The 15,642-nt window shown below is 46.3% G+C and overlaps 1 protein-coding gene across 4 annotated transcripts in view; it reads left to right on the top strand.

Moving 5' to 3' along the window:
• The window catches only part of ZFHX3 (zinc finger homeobox 3), a 245,170-nt gene that overhangs the window by 184,822 nt on the left and 44,706 nt on the right, over positions 1–15,642 (top strand). For 3 of the 4 annotated variants that reach the window (XM_074314649.2, XM_074314652.2, XM_074314648.2), the window contains one exon: positions 14,597–14,704. In XM_074314649.2, coding sequence (XP_074170750.2) covers positions 14,597–14,704 — 108 coding nt within the window. The remainder of the gene's footprint in view (positions 1–14,596; positions 14,705–15,642) is intronic. The other variant, XM_088800271.1, reaches the window with a different exon arrangement.

The raw sequence follows: 15,642 nt of genomic DNA, 5'->3' as shown, positions 1-15,642 counted from the left end.
TGCGTAGTGGGGTGGGGCTGTGTGTAGGCGTTCTCCTTTTCCTCTGGGTGCATCTCCCCTTCTCCCGTTCCCTTCCAGAACCTCACAGGCATTGGTTGCAGGCCTTGGGAGCAGCATCTCTCCAGCCCTGCCTCTGTTTCCCCTGCTTGGAGCTGCTTTTCCAGAAGCAGACATTTGCACGTCACCCTCTCTTCGTCCACTCTGAGAGCCAGGAACCTGCCGGGGACGTCCTCCTTCCCTTCACACACCTGTTCTTTCAGTCAGTCCATCTCCCTTTGTCCGTTTGTTCACCTTCAGTTCTGTCTGCGCTCTCCGCTTAGATCTGTGAAGACAGAGATGGGGAAGCTCGGGTGCTGCCCTTCTTAATTGAAATCGCATTTCATTCATCTGGGAAATGAGGCAGAAGGGGTGGGGCAGTTTTCCGAGCAGTCCACTTGCAGCTGATTCCACATGAAGCCGGGCTCAAAGGTACCAATGCCATGAATGCACAGCAAGATCTTAAGGAAAGAATTTAGGAACCGAAAACCACACAACCAGCCACATGGTTTCACCACCACCACCACCTCACACACACACACACACACACACACACGCACACGCACACGCACACGCACACACGTCCTACTGCAATGGGTTTTCTCAAAACTTGGAAGTTAGTGGCTCAGGTCATCAGCACGTCTGTCTGTAGTTGGTCGTTACTAATCAGTTGTTTATAGCACAAAGATTTTTTTTTTCCTTCCCGAGTGTTTTCTGGGCCTTCAGAAACATTTCCTGGCATCCTGACTGATGTCCGTGTGCACTGTGGGCTGCTGATACAATAACGGCCGGGCAGGGGAGGCAGATTGCCTCAGTTACAAAGAAGCATAGGTGGCGTGAAGGCAACGGAGAAAAGAAATGGAGAGCCCTCACTTGACACCCTCTGACCTCAGCCGGTGGAGCTGAATGCTGGAGAGCCAGGACTGAAATTGCAGTCACTTTAGATTATTTGGAGCGAAGAGAGGCAGGGAAAAAAGGGTCTGTTGACTACAGGAAGCTGAATTCTTCCTCTGCTGAAAAGCTTATTAGTGGAAGGGGAAAAAGCAATTACTTGCTTTTGCTGGTTCTCTGTGGCAGGGATTCGGGGCTGTGACAGCCCCTTGGACCTCACCCTGGATCCAGAATACCTATGACAGGCACTGCCCCAAGCCATTTGGGGTTCCCCCTTCTAGAAATAGCATGAAGGGAGGAGTGTGTGTGTATAAATATGGGGGTGGGGCGGGGAGCAAGCAAGCTATGCTCGTCCTTGTCTTTAAACGTGATCGTATTTTGGGGTACCATGTTGGCACAGGGCGGAAACCTAACGGTATTATTTGCCTTGAGCTTGGGTATCTGGGGCTGCTTTGTGGTTGGTTTTGGTTTTCGTGAGCCCTTTTTTATCCCTGCTACGCCTTTTTGTCTCAAAATGTAAAGAAAAAGGAGGTATTCCCTTGGACAATCATGGTACCAGTCCATTTGCCTCAATATCACAGCTCTACTTGAGGAAGGTTGCTGAGGGGCCAGCGTCTGGGAAACGGGGCCAGGTTTCACCTTTCAGACTGCCCATCGCTTCCTTCTTTGTTTGTCTGACTGTGTAAGTGTCACCATGACCGCTTGCTCCCTCCGTGGCCAATGCCCCTCATCCTCCTTTGGAGCTCTTTCTTTGGGTCACCTCATTGTGTGGTCTTAGAGCCCTGCCCTTCTCTGAGACCTGGTCTCCTTGTCTGTAAAATTGAGGTGCTGTGATCAGCTCCCCCAAATCCCTGAAAACAAAGGGAGATCCCTCTGATGACCAAGTTTCTGCAAACAGCCATCATTTCTTCTTCCTCAATCTTTTTTACTCACATTTATGCTTTTATGCTTTATCCTTGTTTGGACTATTCTGCCTATTTTTTATTTGATACATTTGTGTGTATATCCTTGTTATGTTTCTAAAACACAGATATTTCTGATTTGTCCGCCGTAATTGCATCTAGCTAAATTTTACACAGGTAGCTTTTTAGTCCATTGACCCATCCATCTTTTCTTGCTTATGTCTCCATTTTTCAAATTCTTTTTCTTTAAGGCTCTGTCGTTAAGGTTTTCTGTCATTTCTATTCTCTTGGAACATTTCCTGTTCTTTCTAACCCGTCACCAAAGTTTTTTTTAGTAGTTGAGTCAATTCACAGACCTTTTCAGACAGAAATTGATCAGTTTTTTTTCCTGCCATAATATATATTTAAGATACACTCTTACCTAGGTTTTTTTTCTTTCTTTCTTTCTTTCTTTTTAAGTTTCTCAATTGGTTACTCACTTTTTTTTTTTTCCTTCCTACTCACTGGTGATCTCATCTTTCAGTTTGCTTTCTGGCTACTTCTTACCACACCTTTGGCTTGTTTTACTCTCCGTTTCTTGCTAGAAATCTTGGCCTTACAAAGTGAAGCAAAATATTTTAGTTGTTGCAGGTTTCCTGTCCTTATTCTCTTTCTGCTGGAGGTCTATATTCACTTAGAAAGAGTTGTCCACTTTCAGAAGTTTGGGGAGGATTTTGATTTAAGGGTTTCCCTGTTGGGACTTTCTACTACATTCTCCAGTTGCAGTGTACACACAGAAGAATTTAAACATCCAAAATTATTATTTTTAATGTAACTGTGTGCTACAGATTTCTCTAGATCCCTTATTCCTAACTGTCCCAAGTACCAATTCTTTGTCACTGAATTGCACTTTCTTCCCAGAGCCTTGATGACTGTCTTGTGGCAATATTTTCTTTCTCCTGGGTTTCACGTATCAGTTCTATTCCAATGTTCCTACCATTAAAGAGTAGGGGTATGAGTTTAGAATTTAAATTCTTTCATTGAGTGGTTTGCCTTGATAATCATGACTGCATATTTTTGTACCTTGAGATGGATCACAGTATAAATTTGGGGGTGCGTAATGGAATGTGTCGCTTCTCAAGGGATACCAGCGTATTATTAGGTCTAAGAAACACCTTAGAAGTGGAAAAGCTGAATAGATGCATATGGAGTCCTGAAGCTGAGTCCAAAGTGCAGTCAGTAGCTCTGGGAGTTTTGAGGAGGGGCGGCTGTAGCTAAAATCATTGTGAAGGATCTGGTGTGGTGGTGGTGGCAATGGCATTTTGTTAAAAACCTTGAAAAAGAATATTTCATTGTACAGGATCCAACTTTTAAAAATACAGAGGTTTTGTATTCAACCACGGGCATAACTTTGGAAGTTTCTAAAAAGGAGGAAGAAGAGCCAAGCATATTCTTTCTCCCTTTGAGCTGTATAAGGTGCATATTAAAAACGAAAACAGTTTAGCAACCCCGTCTGCTTTTTCTCCTGTTAATGCAGGAAAGCTCTTGAACATAAACCTTTGGATTTTCTCTGTACCTCAGCTTCCTGCTTCACTTTCTTTGCAATTTCCTAGGAAGAAACATCAACTAAAACATGCTGCTTTCTGCTGCCTGGTTGTTTCAGCCTGAAACACGTTTGGGGACTTGAGAGTTTTGGAGGATGGCCCAGTTTTTTACTTTCCACGTGTAGACACATCTTTAAATGTCTCAGGTTTGACCGTAAATGCTCCTGGCAGAGGCAGGCACTTGTCCGCTTGCACCAATGAATGAGTAGGCACCTGCAAATCCCCAGGCATGCTTGGAGATGTAAGACTGTTCTGGGCCACCCCCAGAACGGCGTGCGTTTCTAGCCTTGCATTCTGGGATGTGTAGTACTGTTACATATGCAGTGACCTTGATGCACGCTTGGGTCTGGCCAAGGGAGAGCAGTTTAGCCGGTGATTTTTTGGGAGCAGTGTTGCCTGAAGTTGGCCTGATGTCTGTTTCCCACATTTGTTTTGGAAAGTGTAAGCCTTTGTTTGTGCTTTGTTTTTATGAATCAGCTTGTTTTACCAGCTGTCCACATAAGTGGCTTATGATCACGCAACGTGAAGCTCATTGACACTCAGTTCCTCACTCTGCTGTCCATTGGTGGGGGCAGACTAATATTTCTGCATGCATTCTGTGCTCTGCAGAGGTGACGCTGTTTTCTTAATAGGCTAGAGACCCTTCAGATACTGTGGGCATAAGAGTGAGGCAATGAACGAGCTGGGACTTCGAGTCCCTCTGTTGGTGGTCATCGGACTCAGACCCCTGCAGTCATGGTTTTATTTTTTCTCTGTCGTGTGTTATTCGTTTTAATGGCTAGAAATGAAATGTTCACCTTTTTCTCTCTCAGTTTGTTTTTCGGCATCTCTTCACCCCAAATATCCCATCATTCCCTTTGACATTGTCAAATCGTGTCACCTTGGGTCTGTTCGGCCATCATGCTCCACTTTTCCTTCCCTGGCTATCATTCCAGTATAGATGGCATCCATCAACGTTGACATTCCTGTTACGAGAACCATCCCACAAGGTTTCACTTACACCCATTAGGTTCTAATCACCATCATTTAATATCACTTCTGGTACATCCTGTTCATTTCCCACACACCTTCATTTGTATACAGATGCTTAAGTCCACTGACAGGCCTGCCTTGCCTTTTTTTCATCCATGTGTTTCCAACATTTTCCAATTACAAATAAATAAATTAGGAAACACGTCACAGATTTTTTTTTTTTTTTTTTTACATTAAGCATAAGATCCTTCTCTGACAAGCCACGTCAGTTTTGACTCAGAAGGTGATACCGGTCTTCTTTAATGGAAACTATTAATTTTTTTATTTTTTATTTACACTCTTCCTATCACTCTTGTGTATTTATCTGTCTTGTCTTTTCTCCTCCAACCGTGGAAGCCTGGCAGTGTTTATTTCTAGCAGGGTGCTATTGAAAGACAGATGCTTGTAGGGACGGCTCAGGCCTCACACCTGGAATGTTAAAAAGCTTTCAGGCAGACCTGCTTGGTTGAAAAATGTCCCTTCCTATAGAGGAGGGAGGACTAGGAGGGAAGTGGGACCCCATCAGAGAGGTTTCCCATCTTCACCACCCACGTGGTCATGAACCCTCAGTTCTGACTGTACATCTCAAATGATGTTTCGAAATCCATGAAATGGTTTATTCTAATGAGCAAGCATACGAGGCCCCTCTTTCCTCCATCAAGACCCTCCTTCTACTAACCCTGGCTGTTTTTACCTTTACCTATCAAGTCTTCTGTCTGCGAAGGCATTACCACTTACTCTCTCCCCTCCTCCTCTCTTTCTCAGTGGCGTACTGAGTTACAATCATTATTTTCCTCTGCTACTCTGTTTTTAACAGAGGGGGGTAAAACCCACCCTTCTTGGTTTCAAGGACCTTCTGTTTTGCATGCTTCTTCTTTCCAGAACATTCCAGTTCGGTGTGAGGTTAAACTGTGCAAAATACTGTTTGAAAGAAAGTAGAAAAAGAGAAAGGCACTTGTCAAAATGCATTTGTTAGATCACGTTTTAAATGAAATACAATTGAAGGTAGTTTTGTCCAGAGAAAGGAAAAGCCCCTGCAAATCCGCTGAGCTCCCCGAGAACACGCCTCTTTGTCGTCGCCTGACATTGAAGTGTAATTTTTCATGGTTATTTGGACTGGAAAATGGGGGAGGGGGAAAGGAGAGAGAGGGGCCCATGATTATTTCCCATAAATGACAACACAATCACATCACGCTCTGCTACAAACATGCAGGGAATTTGCCTTTTTTTTTTTTTTTTTACATTTCATGTGTGAAAGTAACAGCCACAGTCCCAGCTCTGTGGAAATCCAAGGGGACTAATCCCTGCTGAATTCAGTTTACTTCAGAGTTCTGGGACAGAACTGGATTTCTTGTTCAGCGTGGATTCCAAAACCATTTCAGGGTCGGGTTTGTATTTTACAAACTGGAACTCACGTCTTTCAGTTATTTAAAAAAAAAAAAAAATCTTCCTGTGAATAGCCACCAGGCGAGTCAGTGACACATTTAGTTCCCTTGTGCTTTGTCACCTCATGTTTGCTTTTATCCTTTCTGCATTTCTGCAAGGGACAACCCAGGTGCTTTTGCTAAAACACAGATAAATGGAACTTGTTGCAATACTGGCTCGAGGCGTTTCCTCCCTTTTTCTCCTCTCTTGACCCTCCCCCACACACCCCCTTTAATTCTAGTGCGGTTTTAACAAACTGTACAAATGACCAAGTGGCCTTACCCAGGGGAGGAAAAATGGCAGGACCTGTCCCTCGCCACACAACGGCAGCATTTTTCACTTCGTGCTCTGGCGTTCTGTGCTGTTCGCACAGGAGGACAACTCAAAGAGGGGAAATTTCCTCTGGGACCCCTAGACAGACTGTGGCCACTTTGGACCCATAAAATGCTCTCTCCCGTCGATGCTCAAGTTAGAGGTGAAATTAAGTCAAAAGTAAATGGAGAGGCTCCTCCAGGAGTACGTCCTTGTCTAACCAGCCTTACTTTATCCAGCAGAGGCTGAGCACGCAGGCTGAAGCCCAGGCCCGGCCTTCCCAGGCTCTCTCTTGCCGCACAGTCCCCATTTTTCTTGTTTCTATAAACAGTGGCAAGATCTTCAAATATACAAAAGCATAAATGGTCTCTATTCTCCAATTAGTCATTTTAATAATACCCGGAGTTGCCTTCAGAGTGTGGATTCTTTTTGCCTGGTGCCCAAGGCAGGGTTGAAGGCGTGGGGGACCGGGAAAGAAGGTTGGGGTGGGGGCAGCGAGGAGGGCGGATTCCTTCAGTGTCGGGTTGTCCTGCAAAGCCCTGCCCGGCGGCCCCTGCGGAAGGCTGGCTGGCTGCCACCGCCTTTTAAGCCCTGCCCAGAAACTCCAGGCGCTGCTGCCCCAGGTGTATTTGGTAAGCGAACACCTAGTGGTAAAAGGAATTTTGGTGGTAAAACGATCACTTAAATAATCCACATGAAAAAGGACGGGTCACTGGAGGAAGGGAGTGTGTCTGAGCTCGACGCGTCCTCTAGTTCCTCTCCTGCTCACGTCCTCGTACCGCTCGGAGGAATGAAATCTGTTTTTATAAATGTCATCTTCCAGATGGCAGCTTTGTATAAAACAACTGGTGAGCAGTTTGGCCACATTTTTTTTTTTTTTTTAAGCCACTGGGATGGGAAAATTTCCTGCAGAAACACCAGGCGGACCCCTGACTGTTCATTCCAGCTGGTAGAGAAGGGTCCTCGGCAGGATGGCTGCCTGGGCAGAGAGCTTAGATGGGTGAGAAAATGGAAAATGCCAAAGATAAGGGTGACCTGGATGGGGACACTTATACCTCTGCCTTTCCTGTCCTCTGTGCCTCAGACCCAGCACAAGGGGTCCTGCAGAAGAGAGGGATCTGACAAGGGCGTGGGCCAGTGGTTGGGCAGGAGGCCAGTTGGCCTGCCATCCACTGGAGAGAATGCTTGTCACTGAATGTCTTGGGCTCTGCGAATGCACTGGAGTTCTAATGTCCATTGGAGAAGAAATGGCATCTTATCCTGAGAAGGTGGGAAAATAGTACACTGTTGCTGAATCTATGAGTGTTCTAGGCTTGGAGCCCCTGCCTGCCCCCCACCCCCGGCCCAATACACACACCTACCCTCATCCTTCACCCCTTTAAGGTTTCCTGCCTAGATTGATAGTTGTATCTCAAAATGTTCCACTCACCAGTGTGGATTTGGATCCCAAGCCCTTTGTCTTGTGATTTAGCATTATCCCCCACCAGTCTACAGCCTATTAAGGTGTACAAAACAGGATGGACAGAGTTTGTCAGCAATCGAAAATAATATTCAGATGATTACTCACAGAGACTTTGAAGTAGGTTTGTAAGTTCCCTATTCCATGTGCAGGTGTGAGAATGTGCCGTCACCTTTACCAACATTGCAAGTATAAGGTGTGTTACGAGAACAGTTTGCATTTGTGGGAAGCAAACTCGCTTTGATTTAAGGGAAAACTCCTGGGGCTGGGGTGTCGTCAACCCTGAAAACCTAAGCACTCGAAGCTACCTCTCAGGCTGTTTCCAGGCACACTGTCAGGGCTGGAAAGACCCTAGGGAGTAAAAGCATGGAGTAAACATTTGCGAAAATGTGCAGAGTAGACGCTTGCACCCTGGATCTGGGTGTCACTGTGCAGGTGGGATGTAACCTGGGGCACATAGACAGTCATCTCCTGGTAGGACCTGTAGTCACCATTCCGTGAGGACACACTTACCAAAACGTCATGGGGGGAGAATGGCATAGTTAGTGGCCCACCCCCTGGGTGCAGCCACAGCGTCGTCACTATTTATGTCTTCCTCCCTGGCTTTGAGAGGGAAAATGAGACTAGGGGTGAGAACCTGGGAGCAGCAGGGCCGTCTGTCCATCAGCATTGCAGATCATATCCTCTCCTACGTTTCTATTGTAGCAGAATTTTAATGGACTGGGTCTTATTCAAAATAAGTGGTCTAGACCTTTTATATTGTGGGATTTGATTTGACCTGTATTAGCAAAATAAAGCATGCATGTTCTGTAGACTATGTACAGCCATTAGTGGTTTCTTATGGATAGTAAAAGGAAATCCAAGAGGATTGGGCAGGCTGGAGTGTTGTGCCCTCGTTTTCCAGTTGTGCCAACAGACATTTCAGGACAGCTGACTGGTCGGAGTGTCCTACAGTGAGCCTGCAGCCACAGAGTCCAGCATCTGCAGAGGAGTTACAGGAACAAGAGGACAAGACACAGTCATGGAGTGTCTCCCGCGACCCACCACAGAGATTCTAGCAAAAAGTGGCCTCCACCCTGCGTGTCACTCCTGCTGGTCAGAGCACGCCAGGCTTTTCCCGCCTGCTTCGCCTGCTTCAGTGGTTGTCCTTGGTTAATTAGGTTGAAAATGGAGAAAGGAAAAGCTTTAACCCTATCTGCAGAGGAAGCAGATTGGTTATTTTGTTTTTCAAAGAAGGGGTCCTCTATACAATTAAAACTTGTTTCTGGTAAACCTCATTCCAGGAAAGATGAGCTTTTAACAAAAGGCTTTTGACAGCTGCAGGCTATTTCATTTTTTTTAATGCCGAATGAAAAATCAATACATTTTTCTGGGTTATACATATTCAGAACAGGCCTGATATTTCCATTATAATGGAAAGTGGGTGTCTGTGCATCCCGCCTGTCAGGGCTGCACCAGCCGCATTTTCCAAGCCACTGCTAAATATTTCAAACCTGATTTGATTGTGGTTCATGACAGCTAATGTTTCTCCGCTCCTGAGCCCGCCGACAGGCAAACGCACTTTGTTTCAACCCCACCCTCAAACACTGCTCCCCCAAAGAATAAGGAAAGAGCGATTTCATTCTTCAGGGATCCCAGATTGGTGTATTATTTAAGTAATATGATCGCCTGAGAGCCTTGGGTACAGACACCCGGATTCTTATGAGAATTTCCAAATTTCTTTCACATCGAGGCTCTAAGGGGGCTTTGTCAGGTTTGGGGGAAGGTTTGAATTAATCCACATTATCCTGTTAAGGGTTAGGAACAGAGGGACTAGTCTGAGTCATTGATTGACTCCCCTTCCTTCCAAGTCTGTAAGCGATTTGTGAAGACACCCAGTGGACACAGCCCTCAGCCCCAGTACTTGATGAACAGTATTATTTTGTAGCAACTGGTAAGTTTTCTCAGGTAACGTATTCGGAGGGAGTGTGAGGTGGTGTGAGTGCTGACTTCTTGATGATGCCCCCTCTGCTTTGGCTTCTGCCCCGTGCTCCTTCCACAAACCAATTTCCAGGTTGTTCATAAAATTGCAAATCCCTCATGGGGCTGCCAGGTGGCACACCCACCTCCTTGGGGAGCAGAATTCATCACGGTTTGGGAAATCATGCAGCCACCTTCACCAACATGGTTAAGTATAAGGTTGTTAAGAGAACAGTTTGCATTTGTGGTAAGCAAAACCACCTTGAGGAAAGGGAAATTTTCTGGAGCTCTGGTTATCATCGCCCCAATAACCGAAGCTGCCCTAGCAACCCTTCCCTTTTAGGATGTATTTATCTGCTGAAATTCTTACTTTACACCTGAGGGCTCTGCCCTTAATCAGGAGACATGAGTGACGTGAGCAGTCTCGGTTTGGCCCGAGCACTGCTAAATGCTTTCTGCTGAAGCAGTTGTAAAAAGGAGGTGCTGATGGAAATAGATTTTTTTAAGGCCTTCAGCTAGTTTTACGTGAAAGTGGAAGGCAGAAGGGATACCAGGAAGACTTCACAGTTATTCAAGATTTGCTTCTGTTCCCCTGGTCCTTTAACATAAAAACACATGCAAACAGGAGGGGTGCCCCAGTGTGAGGGCTGTTGCAGGGTGAGGCCTTCTGTGAGGGGTTCACAGGGGCCTCCTCCGGAGTCTTCCTACAAACAGACCTTCTGTCTGGGATGTGCTGGGGCTGCTACCTCCTGCCATGAACAGGTGCGGCAGAGGGAACAGAGAATGACCCGCCTCACCCAGGTCCTGGCTGGGCCCTGGAGGAAGCATTCCTGGTGTGTTCAGGTTGGGTCCTGAAATAGTATTAATCTCTGTGGGGAGAAGATGGTTTCGACTTGTCTATTTTGGCGTAAAAATGGCACGGTGGCTATTGTATGTCTTGGTGAAGGAAAGCAGCTTTGTCTTCTGAGGGAAAGACAGGATTTTCCATATAAAACCAAACTGTCGGTCCATCAAGTCATCACTTGTTTCCACCATCTGTCAGTAGCTGATATTATAGAAAAAAAAAAATCGACTTCTGTCATGACCCTGACCAGTTGCTACCAACTACATGGGTGTTGGGGGTGGGGGACCTCCCCTCCACTCTGTACTCTACCAGCACATGGGTATCAAATACACATTCCTAAAAGGAGCAAGGGTTAGATAACCAGCCCCAAGAGCTCAGTGTGTGGACGCAGTTCTTGGTTTCAGAGCTGGATGCCATTGGCTCCTGGTTTCCCTGTGTTTGCCGTGCAAGGAAACCAAGCCCCTCCTGGGGGTGCCTGAGACCTGGGTCTTAGTGAGAGGGGTTGCTTTAGGTGTTTGGGACCAATAAAACATACCCTGCCTGCAAAGCATTGTGCTGTCCAGACGAATTCATAGTTTGTATCTCTTTTTTAATCATTTCTCTACCTTTAGTGGTATTCAGAGCTCACAGTTTTGTGGTTACTGACAGCCTGGGCTTTCATCCATTTTAAAGAGCTATTTTTCCTCTTGCTGTTGATGATGATGGTATAAAGACAGATGGTGTAACTGCTTATGAATGTCCTGTTTTATTTCCCCAGGACCAGACAGTTCACTTGAACGTGTATATTACTTCCACATGCTCAGGTTAGGCGGCTCAGACAGTGTCTTCCTCCTACAGTTAGCTGCCCTTCCAGGCCTCTCCATGCAGAGGGCGACACCTGTAGGTCACAGGTGGAACTGCAGGGAAGTGCCAGCTGGGCTGAATGGACCTGGTTTTCAGCTAGGGGTGAGGACACTGGTCTGCTTGTAAAGGCCGCTGGCTTGTCCAGGGGTTTCTTAATTATTTCTCCTCCCACCAAGGATATAACAGCCTTTTAGTGAATGAGTCACAAATTATAATATCAAATGTAGGAACTCAAAAAGATGACTTGATTTTTTTTAAGATTTTATTGGAAAAGGGGAACAGGACTTTTTGGGGGAACAAACAGTGTGTACTGCTGGGACTTTTTCCAACTCAAGTTGTTGTCCTTTCAATCCCAGCCGTGGAGGGCACAGCTCAGCTCCAAGTCCAGTTGCTGTTGTTAGTTGTAAGGGGCACAGCCCACCATCCCTTGGGAGTCGAACCAGAAACCTTGATGGTTGAGAGGACGCGCTGCAACCAACTGAGCCATCCGGGAGCTCAGCGGCAGCTCAGCTCAAGATGCCGTGTTCAATCTTAGTTGTGGGGGTGGAGCCCACCATCCCTTGCAGGAGTTGAGGAGTCAAACAGGCAAACCTGTGGTTGAGAGCCTGCGCTCCTACCAACTGAGCCATCTGGCCACCCGGGAGCTCAGCGGCAGCTCATTGACTTCACTCTAGTTGCAGAGGGTGCAGCTCGCTGGCCCATGTGGGAATTGAACCCGCAGCCCTGCTGCCCAGAGCTCACACTCCAACCAACTGAGCCACCCGTCCACCCATGACTTGATTTTTAAATCATTAAGAAAAGAAGGAAAAGTAAAAAAGAAAAAAAGAAAGAGGCAAAATAAGTTCCTGCATTAATCTCTCTTGTCTGTCCTCTTATTAGAACTCAGCTGCCTTCACTTCTCTGCTTATAGTAGGGCACGGAGGGAAGAAAACAAAGCCTCCAGTGGGCTCATGAATGAAGGCTCCAGGAATATTTAACAAAGCACTGCAGGTTCCTTGCTCATTGCGTCAATGATGTGCTGATCCTTTACAGTCTCTGCTGAATAGATATGTCTAGAAAGGCCCAAAGAATGGGTCAGTGCCAGAGTGACCATGAGTCTTTACTCGGTGCTCTGATGGCTGCAGCCCACCAAATGCACAAGACAGAGGCGCTGGCCTTGGAGACGGCCTCCCGGTGGACAAATTCCTTCCCTCTGCAGGGCAGGCAGCACTTACCTTTAGACACTGTCCATCACCACATCAGAATGTTCTGTTGTGTAGGTGTCAGATTGCCTCCGTCTAAGATGATAATGTGTGTGCGCCTGCTGGAGAGAGGCCATTGAGCCATCTCTTTGCATAATCAAATTTGATAAATGTATCGGTACTATAGATATTTTGCATCACAGCATGTATTGGGGCAAATGAGCATATTTTAAGAGACCCAGCTACTTTGGGTAGACCCAATTTAATAATATCGATTGACTGAATGCTGGTATCACCATTCAAAGATGGATTTTATAATTATAGTGTTGAATAATTTTATCAAATGCCTAAAAATATGCATTGAACATCCTGCCCGAACATAGTTAAGATGGTAAATATATCGTACTGTTTAACTTGCTTGTTATTGCTCTACTAACACTTGTGTATATGTATATGTGTGTGTGTGTGTATGTATACATATATATGCATATATTTATATATATTTTCCCCTACTAAATGCTGTATAGTGTTAATATGGCTCTGTGTATCTGATTGACTTCAAGCCATGGCTGCCTGATTTTTCGGTTTGATCTCAGCGTGGGTGTAGAGAGACAATGTTAATTTTACCGTACAGTGAGCAAAAAGGAGACATAGAAATTATATGTGGAGGCCTCTTAGGTGGAGTTGAAAATAAGCTGTATCTTACTTCACCTGTGTCCCCATGACTGCCTCATAAATCCCCTATTCATGATAATGAAGGAGGAATGTTCCCTGACTCCTAGTTCAGTTTTCCATTCCTTGGACTTCCATTGTCTTTTGGGATAGAATTAGGAAAATCTGACTAAACAGATACTTTCTTCCTCAAATGTTTCATAAACCCTCTGAGGTCAATGTACTTTGAACTCTTTTTACTTCCTTTGTGGGATGAAATTTAGAAGCTATTTTCTGGAGTGTTGGAGGGTATTATACCTTGAAATATTGAAAAGTAGAGTTGCCTTTGGAGGGACCTAGGGTGACACTGGACAGAGAGCCAAATCCATGGTCCGAGTTTGGACCCTAACGCCTGGTCCCCATGGATCTGATCTAGTGCCGGCCTCACGTGATACACGTGGGTAGGCAGGTGTTTAAATCTCTGCATTCAGGAAGATGTGCTCTTCAAAGTGTCCTCATAATGTCAGCAGTAACCCACCTTGGTTTGTCTGCCTTATTCATTCGTTTAACCCGTTCTCAATGAATGCTTTGGATAATGAGCCAAAGGGCCAGGAGAGCAGGAGAGAAATGTCTCACTTCCTTTTCCCCGGCATCTGGAGGGTCGTATCCTCTTCTTCCCCACTTGGGCAAATAGCACTTTACTTCATGATTAACCTAATGTTGGAAATGACCGCTCTTCTACCTTCACTAGAGGACTGTGTGTTGAGCTGGAGACAATTTCCTTAGTTAGTTTTAAACCAGTGATGGGTGAGGAATGGAGTGACTTCGAAAGGAAAGTCGATTCTGTTACATTTTCCCCCCTTTCTCTACAAATCTAACTTCTCGCCACTGACGCCTCGCATGCCCACAGATGACATTTTCTAGAACTCTTCACATTGATAAAGTCATATCACTGATATTCTATGACTCTTCAGGATATGAAATGACTGTTGAAAAACCAAAACAAAACCCTGCAATCTGGCATGTGCACAGGTCCTGCAAGGGGTCAGTGAATGGGTCCAGTCTAGTTCAATGCCAGGATGCCTTGGGATTGGAGCTAGGGAAGAAACTCCTTTTTTGCCCTTTCAAAAGTGTAAAATTTTGCATTTTCAAGTGTAAAAGGCTTGCATGTAACTTCGGGAATTTGGATAGAGTTACTTCTTCAACAGAATTGGCTTTTCAGTAAGAGAAGCTCAAATGAGGCATTCAGAATCCATCTGGAAATATCCACACAGCTAGAGCAAGTCACAGTCTCGTATCAACAAGCGTTGTCCCCACTGCTTACCCAGACCCTGGCATAGCCGCAGTGCCGTTGGCCTTTCAGGAGCCACTGGGAAGAGAGGAGGGACGGTCGTTGGTGCCTGTGTTTTCTGGTTGGTAATTCTTGGGAGTAGGAGCGAACAGTCCTGCACCTTCTGTCTACTTTTAATCATTGACATTTTGTTTTTCTTCTGTTTCAGAAGAAGCCGTTGAAGATGTTGAAGGGCCCAGTGAAGCGGCTGCCGATCCAGAGGAGGTTGCTAAAGACCAAGAGAGTGGAGGCGAGAAGGACCAGAGCAAGTGGACAGGTAGTGTGTGTGGCAGCCCGCCAGCCCCCAGGTGTCTGCCCTGAAAGAGTGAGGCTGGGGGGGTCAGGGAGCAGACACACCCTTAATCTACCCAGAAAAATGGGTGGCTCTATGCGGGTTGGAGGATTTTGGTTTTGCTTCCTTGAGTGGTCACTTCCGTTCTCCTGTTATGTTGTATTAAAGAATTTTTAGGGCCAGCCCGGTGGCTCAGGTGGTTGGAGCGCCGTCTCCCTAACGCTGAGATCATGGTTCGATTCTCACATGGGCCAGTGAGCTGCGCCCTCTACAGCTAAGATTGTGAATAACAGCTCTCCCTGGAGCTGGGCTGCCGTGAGCAACCGGAGGTTGGTGTGAGCTGCTGTGGGCTACCGTGTGCTGCCGTGAGTGGCCGGTGGCCAGCGTGAGTGGCCGGTGGCCAGTGTGAGCAGCAAGCAGCCGGCGAGAGCTGCCGTGAGCTGCTGTCAGCGGCCGACCAACGACTGGCGACCAACTGCCTCAGCCGGGGGAGCGCAAGGCTCCTAATACCAGCAGGGCCAGGGAGCTGTGTCCTACACAACTAGACTGAGAAACAACACCTTGAACCGGAGTGGGGAGGGGAGGCAAAAGAAGGGGGGAAGAAAAAGAATTTTTAAAGTTTTTTCAAATAGCCCCCAAGCCATCTTGTTTACTGAGCATCCAGGTGTCTGGCTGTGCTCAGGGCTTCTGTGTTTTTGAGGTCACGTTTCTTTAGCAGCTCTTCCGTGTTGTTTTGCTCTGGATGTGATTCTTCCTCCATTTCAGGTCCAGTCCCCTATCCCACGTGCTCCCAAGCCCAGCAGAGGGTTTTGCCATGTGGAACTTGATTGGGGTCACCTCTGAATCTCTTAAAGAGACAGCGCTGATGCATTTGGGGGCATGGGCAGGCTCTGCATATTCTGTGTGTCCTACCTGGCCCCCAG

Source organism: Rhinolophus sinicus, chromosome 8, assembly GCF_057876585.1.
Source record: "Rhinolophus sinicus isolate RSI-liver-muscle chromosome 8, RSI-T2T, whole genome shotgun sequence".
NCBI classification, from domain to species: domain Eukaryota; kingdom Metazoa; phylum Chordata; class Mammalia; order Chiroptera; family Rhinolophidae; genus Rhinolophus; species Rhinolophus sinicus.
This window is presented reverse-complemented; position numbering and strand designations above follow the sequence as displayed.